At 41.4% G+C, this 13406-nt stretch overlaps 1 protein-coding gene across 1 annotated transcript in view; it reads right to left on the reverse strand.

Annotated features, from left to right (window-relative positions):
* Positions 1-438: 438 nt before the first annotated feature.
* Positions 439-13406, reverse strand: part of adamtsl7 (ADAMTS-like 7) — an 80171-nt gene continuing 67203 nt past the window's right edge. Inside the window, exon 12 of the mRNA XM_045215196.1 lies at positions 439-760. Coding sequence (XP_045071131.1) covers positions 657-760 — 104 coding nt within the window. The 3' untranslated portion in view covers positions 439-656. The remainder of the gene's footprint in view (positions 761-13406) is intronic.

Here is a 13406-nt window from a genome sequence, read left to right on the forward strand (position 1 = left end):
GGTGAGGCCTACCCAAGTGGATGGAACAGGTCATAGTCTGTTCAGGTGTGGTTCCTTCAGGTGTGGTTCCTTCAGGTGGAGGTGAGGCCAGGTGAGTGTTGGTGTTGATACAGGTGTGTTCAGGTGGAGGTGAGGCCAGGTGAGTGTTGATACAGGTGTGTTCAGGTGGAGGTGAGGCCAGGTGAGTGTTGGTGTTGATACAGGTGTGTTCAGGTGGAGGTGAGGCCAGGTGAGTGTTGGTGTTGATACAGGTGTGTTCAGGTGGAGGTGAGGCAAGGTGAGTGTTGGTGTTGATACAGGTGTGTTCAGGTGGAGGTGAGGCCAGGTGAGGCCTACCCAAGTGGATGGAACAGGTCATAGTCTGTTCAGGTGTGGTTCCTTCAGGTGTGGTTCCTTCAGGTGGTTCCTTCAGGTGTGGTTCCTTCAGGTGTGGTTCCTTCAGGTGGTTCCTTCAGGTGTGGTTCCTTCAGGTGGTTCCTTCAGGTGTGGTTCCTTCAGGTGTGTATTCCAGGAGCCAGGTGATCTCAGGGAGACCAACTTCTATCTGGGACACTCATGGCCTGCACAGGTGGTGCTTGAGGAGTGGTGTGTGTTCGTGGCCTGCGGAGGTGTTCTTGAGGAGTGAGTGTGTGTTCGTGGCCTGCGGAGGTGGTTCTTCAGGAGCAGGATGAACAGCAGGCAGTTCTGTAGTAGGTGTAGAGACACAACCGGGCCTGGACCACCAGGACGCAGTTATAGTACTGGTCACTACATGATGACACTAGAGGAGAGGAGAGAGACATTACCCAGTTATAGTACTGGTCACTACATGATGACACTAGAGGAGAGGAGAGAGACATTACCCAGTTATAGTACTGGTTACTACATGATGACACTAGACTAGAGGAGAGAGACATTACCCAGTTATAGTACTGGTTACTACATGATGACACTAGACTAGAGGAGAGAGACATTACCCAGTTATAGTACTGGTTACTACATGATGACACTAGACTAGAGGAGAGAGACATTACCCAGTTATAGTACTGGTTACTACATGATGACACTAGACTAGAGGAGAGAGACATTACCCAGTTATAGTACTGGTTACTACATGATGACACTAGACTAGAGGAGAGAGACATTACCCAGTTATAGTACTGGTTACTACATGATGACACTAGACTAGAGGAGAGAGACATTACCCAGTTATAGTACTGGTTACTACATGATGACACTAGAGGAGAGGAGAGAGACATTACCCAGTTATAGTACTGGTTACTACATGATGACACTAGACTAGAGGAGAGAGACATTACCCAGTTATAGTACTGGTTACTACATGATGACACTAGACTAGAGGAGAGAGACATTACCCAGTTATAGTACTGGTTACTACATGATGACACTAGACTAGAGGAGAGGAGACATTACCCAGTTATAGTACTGGTTACTACATGATGACACTAGACTAGAGGAGAGGAGACATTACCCAGTTATAGTACTGGTTACTACATGATGACACTAGACTAGAGGAGAGAGACATTACCCAGTTATAGTACTGGTTACTACATGATGACACTAGACTAGAGGAGAGAGACATTACCCAGTTATAGTACTGGTTACTACATGATGACACTAGACTAGAGGAGAGAGACATTACCCAGTTATAGTACTGGTTACTACATGATGACACTAGACTAGAGGAGAGGAGACATTACCCAGTTATAGTACTGGTTACTACATGATGACACTAGACTAGAGGAGAGAGACATTACCCAGTTATAGTACTGGTTACTACATGATGACACTAGACTAGAGGAGAGGAGACATTACCCAGTTATAGTACTGGTTACTACATGATGACACTAGACTAGAGGAGAGAGACATTACCCAGTTATAGTACTGGTTACTACATGATGACACTAGACTAGAGGAGAGGAGACATTACCCAGTTATAGTACTGGTTACTACATGATGACACTAGACTAGAGGAGAGAGACATTACCCAGTTATAGTACTGGTTACTACATGATGACACTAGACTAGAGGAGAGGAGACATTACCCAGTTATAGTACTGGTTACTACATGATGACACTAGACTAGAGGAGAGAGACATTACCCAGTTATAGTACTGGTTACTACATGATGACACTAGACTAGAGGAGAGGAGACATTACCCAGTTATAGTACTGGTTACTACATGATGACACTAGACTAGAGGAGAGGAGACATTACCCAGTTATAGTACTGGTTACTACATGATGACACTAGACTAGAGGAGAGGAGACATTACCCAGTTATAGTACTGGTTACTACATGATGACACTAGACTAGAGGAGAGGAGACATTACCCAGTTATAGTACTGGTTACTACATGATGACACTAGACTAGAGGAGAGAGACATTACCCAGTTATAGTACTGGTTACTACATGATGACACTAGACTAGAGGAGAGAGACATTACCCAGTTATAGTACTGGTTACTACATGATGACACTAGACTAGAGGAGAGAGACATTACCCAGTTATAGTACTGGTTACTACATGATGACACTAGACTAGAGGAGAGAGACATTACCCAGTTATAGTACTGGTTACTACATGATGACACTAGACTAGAGGAGAGGAGACATTACCCAGTTATAGTACTGGTTACTACATGATGACACTAGACTAGAGGAGAGAGACATTACCCAGTTATAGTACTGGTTACTACATGATGACACTAGACTAGAGGAGAGGAGACATTACCCAGTTATAGTACTGGTTACTACATGATGACACTAGACTAGAGGAGAGAGACATTACCCAGTTATAGTACTGGTTACTACATGATGACACTAGACTAGAGGAGAGAGACATTACCCAGTTATAGTACTGGTTACTACATGATGACACTAGACTAGAGGAGAGAGACATTACCCAGTTATAGTACTGGTTACTACATGATGACACTAGACTAGAGGAGAGAGACATTACCCAGTTATAGTACTGGTTACTACATGATGACACTAGACTAGAGGAGAGAGACATTACCCAGTTATAGTACTGGTTACTACATGATGACACTAGACTAGAGGAGAGAGACATTACCCAGTTATAGTACTGGTTACTACATGATGACACTAGACTAGAGGAGAGAGACATTACCCAGTTATAGTACTGGTTACTACATGATGACACTAGACTAGAGGAGAGAGACATTACCCAGTTATAGTACTGGTTACTACATGATGACACTAGACTAGAGGAGAGAGACATTACCCAGTTATAGTACTGGTTACTACATGATGACACTAGACTAGAGGAGAGAGACATTACCCAGTTATAGTACTGGTTACTACATGATGACACTAGACTAGAGGAGAGAGACATTACCCAGTTATAGTACTGGTTACTACATGATGACACTAGACTAGAGGAGAGAGACATTACCCAGTTATAGTACTGGTTACTACATGATGACACTAGACTAGAGGAGAGAGACATTACCCAGTTATAGTACTGGTTACTACATGATGACACTAGACTAGAGGAGAGAGACATTACCCAGTTATAGTACTGGTTACTACATGATGACACTAGACTAGAGGAGAGGAGACATTACCCAGTTATAGTACTGGTTACTACATGATGACACTAGACTAGAGGAGAGGAGACATTACCCAGTTATAGTACTGGTTACTACATGATGACACTAGACTAGAGGAGAGGAGACATTACCCAGTTATAGTACTGGTTACTACATGATGACACTAGACTAGAGGAGAGGAGACATTACCCAGTTATAGTACTGGTTACTACATGATGACACTAGACTAGAGGAGAGAGACATTACCCAGTTATAGTACTGGTTACTACATGATGACACTAGACTAGAGGAGAGGAGACATTACCCAGTTATAGTACTGGTTACTACATGATGACACTAGACTAGAGGAGAGAGACATTACCCAGTTATAGTACTGGTTACTACATGATGACACTAGACTAGAGGAGAGAGACATTACCCAGTTATAGTACTGGTTACTACATGATGACACTAGACTAGAGGAGAGAGACATTACCCAGTTATAGTACTGGTTACTACATGATGACACTAGACTAGAGGAGAGAGACATTACCCAGTTATAGTACTGGTTACTACATGATGACACTAGACTAGAGGAGAGGAGACATTACCCAGTTATAGTACTGGTTACTACATGATGACACTAGACTAGAGGAGAGAGACATTACCCAGTTATAGTACTGGTTACTACATGATGACACTAGACTAGAGGAGAGAGACATTACCCAGTTATAGTACTGGTTACTACATGATGACACTAGACTAGAGGAGAGGAGACATTACCCAGTTATAGTACTGGTTACTACATGATGACACTAGACTAGAGGAGAGAGACATTACCCAGTTATAGTACTGGTTACTACATGATGACACTAGACTAGAGGAGAGAGACATTACCCAGTTATAGTACTGGTTACTACATGATGACACTAGACTAGAGGAGAGAGACATTACCCAGTTATAGTACTGGTTACTACATGATGACACTAGACTAGAGGAGAGAGACATTACCCAGTTATAGTACTGGTTACTACATGATGACACTAGACTAGAGGAGAGGAGACATTACCCAGTTATAGTACTGGTTACTACATGATGACACTAGACTAGAGGAGAGAGACATTACCCAGTTATAGTACTGGTTACTACATGATGACACTAGACTAGAGGAGAGAGACATTACCCAGTTATAGTACTGGTTACTACATGATGACACTAGACTAGAGGAGAGAGACATTACCCAGTTATAGTACTGGTTACTACATGATGACACTAGACTAGAGGAGAGAGACATTACCCAGTTATAGTACTGGTTACTACATGATGACACTAGACTAGAGGAGAGAGACATTACCCAGTTATAGTACTGGTTACTACATGATGACACTAGACTAGAGGAGAGAGACATTACCCAGTTATAGTACTGGTTACTACATGATGACACTAGACTAGAGGAGAGAGACATTACCCAGTTATAGTACTGGTTACTACATGATGACACTAGACTAGAGGAGAGAGACATTACCCAGTTATAGTACTGGTTACTACATGATGACACTAGACTAGAGGAGAGAGACATTACCCAGTTATAGTACTGGTTACTACATGATGACACTAGACTAGAGGAGAGAGACATTACCCAGTTATAGTACTGGTTACTACATGATGACACTAGACTAGAGGAGAGGAGACATTACCCAGTTATAGTACTGGTTACTACATGATGACACTAGACTAGAGGAGAGAGACATTACCCAGTTATAGTACTGGTTACTACATGATGACACTAGACTAGAGGAGAGAGACATTACCCAGTTATAGTACTGGTTACTACATGATGACACTAGACTAGAGGAGAGAGACATTACCCAGTTATAGTACTGGTTACTACATGATGACACTAGACTAGAGGAGAGAGACATTACCCAGTTATAGTACTGGTTACTACATGATGACACTAGACTAGAGGAGAGGAGACATTACCCAGTTATAGTACTGGTTACTACATGATGACACTAGACTAGAGGAGAGAGACATTACCCAGTTATAGTACTGGTTACTACATGATGACACTAGACTAGAGGAGAGGAGACATTACCCAGTTATAGTACTGGTTACTACATGATGACACTAGACTAGAGGAGAGAGACATTACCCAGTTATAGTACTGGTTACTACATGATGACACTAGACTAGAGGAGAGGAGACATTACCCAGTTATAGTACTGGTTACTACATGATGACACTAGACTAGAGGAGAGGAGACATTACCCAGTTATAGTACTGGTTACTACATGATGACACTAGACTAGAGGAGAGAGACATTACCCAGTTATAGTACTGGTTACTACATGATGACACTAGACTAGAGGAGAGGAGACATTACCCAGTTATAGTACTGGTTACTACATGATGACACTAGACTAGAGGAGAGAGACATTACCCAGTTATAGTACTGGTTACTACATGATGACACTAGACTAGAGGAGAGAGACATTACCCAGTTATAGTACTGGTTACTACATGATGACACTAGACTAGAGGAGAGAGACATTACCCAGTTATAGTACTGGTTACTACATGATGACACTAGACTAGAGGAGAGAGACATTACCCAGTTATAGTACTGGTTACTACATGATGACACTAGACTAGAGGAGAGAGACATTACCCAGTTATAGTACTGGTTACTACATGATGACACTAGACTAGAGGAGAGAGACATTACCCAGTTATAGTACTGGTTACTACATGATGACACTAGACTAGAGGAGAGAGACATTACCCAGTTATAGTACTGGTTACTACATGATGACACTAGACTAGAGGAGAGAGACATTACCCAGTTATAGTACTGGTTACTACATGATGACACTAGACTAGAGGAGAGAGACATTACCCAGTTATAGTACTGGTTACTACATGATGACACTAGACTAGAGGAGAGAGACATTACCCAGTTATAGTACTGGTTACTACATGATGACACTAGACTAGAGGAGAGAGACATTACGCAGTTATAGTACTGGTTACTACATGATGACACTAGACTAGAGGAGAGAGACATTACCCAGTTATAGTACTGGTTACTACATGATGACACTAGACTAGAGGAGAGAGACATTACCCAGTTATAGTACTGGTTACTACATGATGACACTAGACTAGAGGAGAGAGACATTACCCAGTTATAGTACTGGTTACTACATGATGACACTAGACTAGAGGAGAGAGACATTACCCAGTTATAGTACTGGTTACTACATGATGACACTAGACTAGAGGAGAGAGACATTACCCAGTTATAGTACTGGTTACTACATGATGACACTAGACTAGAGGAGAGAGACATTACCCAGTTATAGTACTGGTTACTACATGATGACACTAGACTAGAGGAGAGAGACATTACCCAGTTATAGTACTGGTTACTACATGATGACACTAGACTAGAGGAGAGAGACATTACCCAGTTATAGTACTGGTTACTACATGATGACACTAGACTAGAGGAGAGGAGACATTACCCAGTTATAGTACTGGTTACTACATGATGACACTAGACTAGAGGAGAGAGACATTACCCAGTTATAGTACTGGTTACTACATGATGACACTAGACTAGAGGAGAGAGACATTACCCAGTTATAGTACTGGTTACTACATGATGACACTAGACTAGAGGAGAGAGACATTACCCAGTTATAGTACTGGTTACTACATGATGACACTAGACTAGAGGAGAGAGACATTACCCAGTTATAGTACTGGTTACTACATGATGACACTAGACTAGAGGAGAGAGACATTACCCAGTTATAGTACTGGTTACTACATGATGACACTAGACTAGAGGAGAGAGACATTACCCAGTTATAGTACTGGTTACTACATGATGACACTAGACTAGAGGAGAGAGACATTACCCAGTTATAGTACTGGTTACTACATGATGACACTAGACTAGAGGAGAGAGACATTACCCAGTTATAGTACTGGTTACTACATGATGACACTAGACTAGAGGAGAGAGACATTACCCAGTTATAGTACTGGTTACTACATGATGACACTAGACTAGAGGAGAGAGACATTACCCAGTTATAGTACTGGTTACTACATGATGACACTAGACTAGAGGAGAGAGACATTACCCAGTTATAGTACTGGTTACTACATGATGACACTAGACTAGAGGAGAGAGACATTACCCAGTTATAGTACTGGTTACTACATGATGACACTAGACTAGAGGAGAGAGACATTACCCAGTTATAGTACTGGTTACTACATGATGACACTAGACTAGAGGAGAGAGACATTACCCAGTTATAGTACTGGTTACTACATGATGACACTAGACTAGAGGAGAGAGACATTACCCAGTTATAGTACTGGTTACTACATGATGACACTAGACTAGAGGAGAGAGACATTACCCAGTTATAGTACTGGTTACTACATGATGACACTAGACTAGAGGAGAGGAGACATTACCCAGTTATAGTACTGGTTACTACATGATGACACTAGACTAGAGGAGAGAGACATTACCCAGTTATAGTACTGGTTACTACATGATGACACTAGACTAGAGGAGAGAGACATTACCCAGTTATAGTACTGGTTACTACATGATGACACTAGACTAGAGGAGAGAGACATTACCCAGTTATAGTACTGGTTACTACATGATGACACTAGACTAGAGGAGAGAGACATTACCCAGTTATAGTACTGGTTACTACATGATGACACTAGACTAGAGGAGAGAGACATTACCCAGTTATAGTACTGGTTACTACATGATGACACTAGACTAGAGGAGAGAGACATTACCCAGTTATAGTACTGGTTACTACATGATGACACTAGACTAGAGGAGAGAGACATTACCCAGTTATAGTACTGGTTACTACATGATGACACTAGACTAGAGGAGAGAGACATTACCCAGTTATAGTACTGGTTACTACATGATGACACTAGACTAGAGGAGAGAGACATTACCCAGTTATAGTACTGGTTACTACATGATGACACTAGACTAGAGGAGAGAGACATTACCCAGTTATAGTACTGGTTACTACATGATGACACTAGACTAGAGGAGAGAGACATTACCCAGTTATAGTACTGGTTACTACATGATGACACTAGACTAGAGGAGAGAGACATTACCCAGTTATAGTACTGGTTACTACATGATGACACTAGACTAGAGGAGAGGAGACATTACCCAGTTATAGTACTGGTTACTACATGATGACACTAGACTAGAGGAGAGAGACATTACCCAGTTATAGTACTGGTTACTACATGATGACACTAGACTAGAGGAGAGAGACATTACCCAGTTATAGTACTGGTTACTACATGATGACACTAGACTAGAGGAGAGAGACATTACCCAGTTATAGTACTGGTTACTACATGATGACACTAGACTAGAGGAGAGGAGACATTACCCAGTTATAGTACTGGTTACTACATGATGACACTAGACTAGAGGAGAGAGACATTACCCAGTTATAGTACTGGTTACTACATGATGACACTAGACTAGAGGAGAGAGACATTACCCAGTTATAGTACTGGTTACTACATGATGACACTAGACTAGAGGAGAGAGACATTACCCAGTTATAGTACTGGTTACTACATGATGACACTAGACTAGAGGAGAGAGACATTACCCAGTTATAGTACTGGTTACTACATGATGACACTAGACTAGAGGAGAGAGACATTACCCAGTTATAGTACTGGTTACTACATGATGACACTAGACTAGAGGAGAGAGACATTACCCAGTTATAGTACTGGTTACTACATGATGACACTAGACTAGAGGAGAGAGACATTACCCAGTTATAGTACTGGTTACTACATGATGACACTAGACTAGAGGAGAGAGACATTACCCAGTTATAGTACTGGTTACTACATGATGACACTAGACTAGAGGAGAGGAGACATTACCCAGTTATAGTACTGGTTACTACATGATGACACTAGACTAGAGGAGAGAGACATTACCCAGTTATAGTACTGGTTACTACATGATGACACTAGACTAGAGGAGAGAGACATTACCCAGTTATAGTACTGGTTACTACATGATGACACTAGACTAGAGGAGAGAGACATTACCCAGTTATAGTACTGGTTACTACATGATGACACTAGACTAGAGGAGAGAGACATTACCCAGTTATAGTACTGGTTACTACATGATGACACTAGACTAGAGGAGAGGAGACATTACCCAGTTATAGTACTGGTTACTACATGATGACACTAGACTAGAGGAGAGAGACATTACCCAGTTATAGTACTGGTTACTACATGATGACACTAGACTAGAGGAGAGAGACATTACCCAGTTATAGTACTGGTTACTACATGATGACACTAGACTAGAGGAGAGAGACATTACCCAGTTATAGTACTGGTTACTACATGATGACACTAGACTAGAGGAGAGAGACATTACCCAGTTATAGTACTGGTTACTACATGATGACACTAGACTAGAGGAGAGAGACATTACCCAGTTATAGTACTGGTTACTACATGATGACACTAGACTAGAGGAGAGAGACATTACCCAGTTATAGTACTGGTTACTACATGATGACACTAGACTAGAGGAGAGAGACATTACCCAGTTATAGTACTGGTTACTACATGATGACACTAGACTAGAGGAGAGAGACATTACCCAGTTATAGTACTGGTTACTACATGATGACACTAGACTAGAGGAGAGAGACATTACCCAGTTATAGTACTGGTTACTACATGATGACACTAGACTAGAGGAGAGAGACATTACCCAGTTATAGTACTGGTTACTACATGATGACACTAGACTAGAGGAGAGAGACATTACCCAGTTATAGTACTGGTTACTACATGATGACACTAGACTAGAGGAGAGGAGACATTACCCAGTTATAGTACTGGTTACTACATGATGACACTAGACTAGAGGAGAGAGACATTACCCAGTTATAGTACTGGTTACTACATGATGACACTAGACTAGAGGAGAGAGACATTACCCAGTTATAGTACTGGTTACTACATGATGACACTAGACTAGAGGAGAGAGACATTACCCAGTTATAGTACTGGTTACTACATGATGACACTAGACTAGAGGAGAGGAGACATTACCCAGTTATAGTACTGGTTACTACATGATGACACTAGACTAGAGGAGAGAGACATTACCCAGTTATAGTACTGGTTACTACATGATGACACTAGACTAGAGGAGAGAGACATTACCCAGTTATAGTACTGGTTACTACATGATGACACTAGACTAGAGGAGAGAGACATTACCCAGTTATAGTACTGGTTACTACATGATGACACTAGACTAGAGGAGAGAGACATTACCCAGTTATAGTACTGGTTACTACATGATGACACTAGACTAGAGGAGAGAGACATTACCCAGTTATAGTACTGGTTACTACATGATGACACTAGACTAGAGGAGAGGAGACATTACCCAGTTATAGTACTGGTTACTACATGATGACACTAGACTAGAGGAGAGAGACATTACCCAGTTATAGTACTGGTTACTACATGATGACACTAGACTAGAGGAGAGGAGACATTACCCAGTTATAGTACTGGTTACTACATGATGACACTAGACTAGAGGAGAGAGACATTACCCAGTTATAGTACTGGTTACTACATGATGACACTAGACTAGAGGAGAGAGACATTACCCAGTTATAGTACTGGTTACTACATGATGACACTAGACTAGAGGAGAGAGACATTACCCAGTTATAGTACTGGTTACTACATGATGACACTAGACTAGAGGAGAGGAGACATTACCCAGTTATAGTACTGGTTACTACATGATGACACTAGACTAGAGGAGAGAGACATTACCCAGTTATAGTACTGGTTACTACATGATGACACTAGACTAGAGGAGAGAGACATTACCCAGTTATAGTACTGGTTACTACATGATGACACTAGACTAGAGGAGAGAGACATTACCCAGTTATAGTACTGGTTACTACATGATGACACTAGACTAGAGGAGAGAGACATTACCCAGTTATAGTACTGGTTACTACATGATGACACTAGACTAGAGGAGAGAGACATTACCCAGTTATAGTACTGGTTACTACATGATGACACTAGACTAGAGGAGAGAGACATTACCCAGTTATAGTACTGGTTACTACATGATGACACTAGACTAGAGGAGAGAGACATTACCCAGTTATAGTACTGGTTACTACATGATGACACTAGACTAGAGGAGAGGAGACATTACCCAGTTATAGTACTGGTTACTACATGATGACACTAGACTAGAGGAGAGAGACATTACCCAGTTATAGTACTGGTTACTACATGATGACACTAGACTAGAGGAGAGAGACATTACCCAGTTATAGTACTGGTTACTACATGATGACACTAGACTAGAGGAGAGAGACATTACCCAGTTATAGTACTGGTTACTACATGATGACACTAGACTAGAGGAGAGAGACATTACCCAGTTATAGTACTGGTTACTACATGATGACACTAGACTAGAGGAGAGAGACATTACCCAGTTATAGTACTGGTTACTACATGATGACACTAGACTAGAGGAGAGAGACATTACCCAGTTATAGTACTGGTTACTACATGATGACACTAGACTAGAGGAGAGAGACATTACCCAGTTATAGTACTGGTTACTACATGATGACACTAGACTAGAGGAGAGGAGACATTACCCAGTTATAGTACTGGTTACTACATGATGACACTAGACTAGAGGAGAGGAGACATTACCCAGTTATAGTACTGGTTACTACATGATGACACTAGACTAGAGGAGAGAGACATTACCCAGTTATAGTACTGGTTACTACATGATGACACTAGACTAGAGGAGAGAGACATTACCCAGTTATAGTACTGGTTACTACATGATGACACTAGACTAGAGGAGAGAGACATTACCCAGTTATAGTACTGGTTACTACATGATGACACTAGACTAGAGGAGAGGAGACATTACCCAGTTATAGTACTGGTTACTACATGATGACACTAGACTAGAGGAGAGAGACATTACCCAGTTATAGTACTGGTTACTACATGATGACACTAGACTAGAGGAGAGAGACATTACCCAGTTATAGTACTGGTTACTACATGATGACACTAGACTAGAGGAGAGAGACATTACCCAGTTATAGTACTGGTTACTACATGATGACACTAGACTAGAGGAGAGAGACATTACCCAGTTATAGTACTGGTTACTACATGATGACACTAGACTAGAGGAGAGAGACATTACCCAGTTATAGTACTGGTTACTACATGATGACACTAGACTAGAGGAGAGAGACATTACCCAGTTATAGTACTGGTTACTACATGATGACACTAGACTAGAGGAGAGAGACATTACCCAGTTATAGTACTGGTTACTACATGATGACACTAGACTAGAGGAGAGAGACATTACCCAGTTATAGTACTGGTTACTACATGATGACACTAGACTAGAGGAGAGAGACATTACCCAGTTATAGTACTGGTTACTACATGATGACACTAGACTAGAGGAGAGAGACATTACCCAGTTATAGTACTGGTTACTACATGATGACACTAGACTAGAGGAGAGAGACATTACCCAGTTATAGTACTGGTTACTACATGATGACACTAGACTAGAGGAGAGAGACATTACCCAGTTATAGTACTGGTTACTACATGATGACACTAGACTAGAGGAGAGAGACATTACCCAGTTATAGTACTGGTTACTACATGATGACACTAGACTA

This window comes from Coregonus clupeaformis, unplaced genomic scaffold (genome assembly GCF_020615455.1).
Source record: "Coregonus clupeaformis isolate EN_2021a unplaced genomic scaffold, ASM2061545v1 scaf0390, whole genome shotgun sequence".
In the NCBI taxonomy this organism is placed as follows: Eukaryota; Metazoa; Chordata; class Actinopteri; order Salmoniformes; family Salmonidae; genus Coregonus; species Coregonus clupeaformis.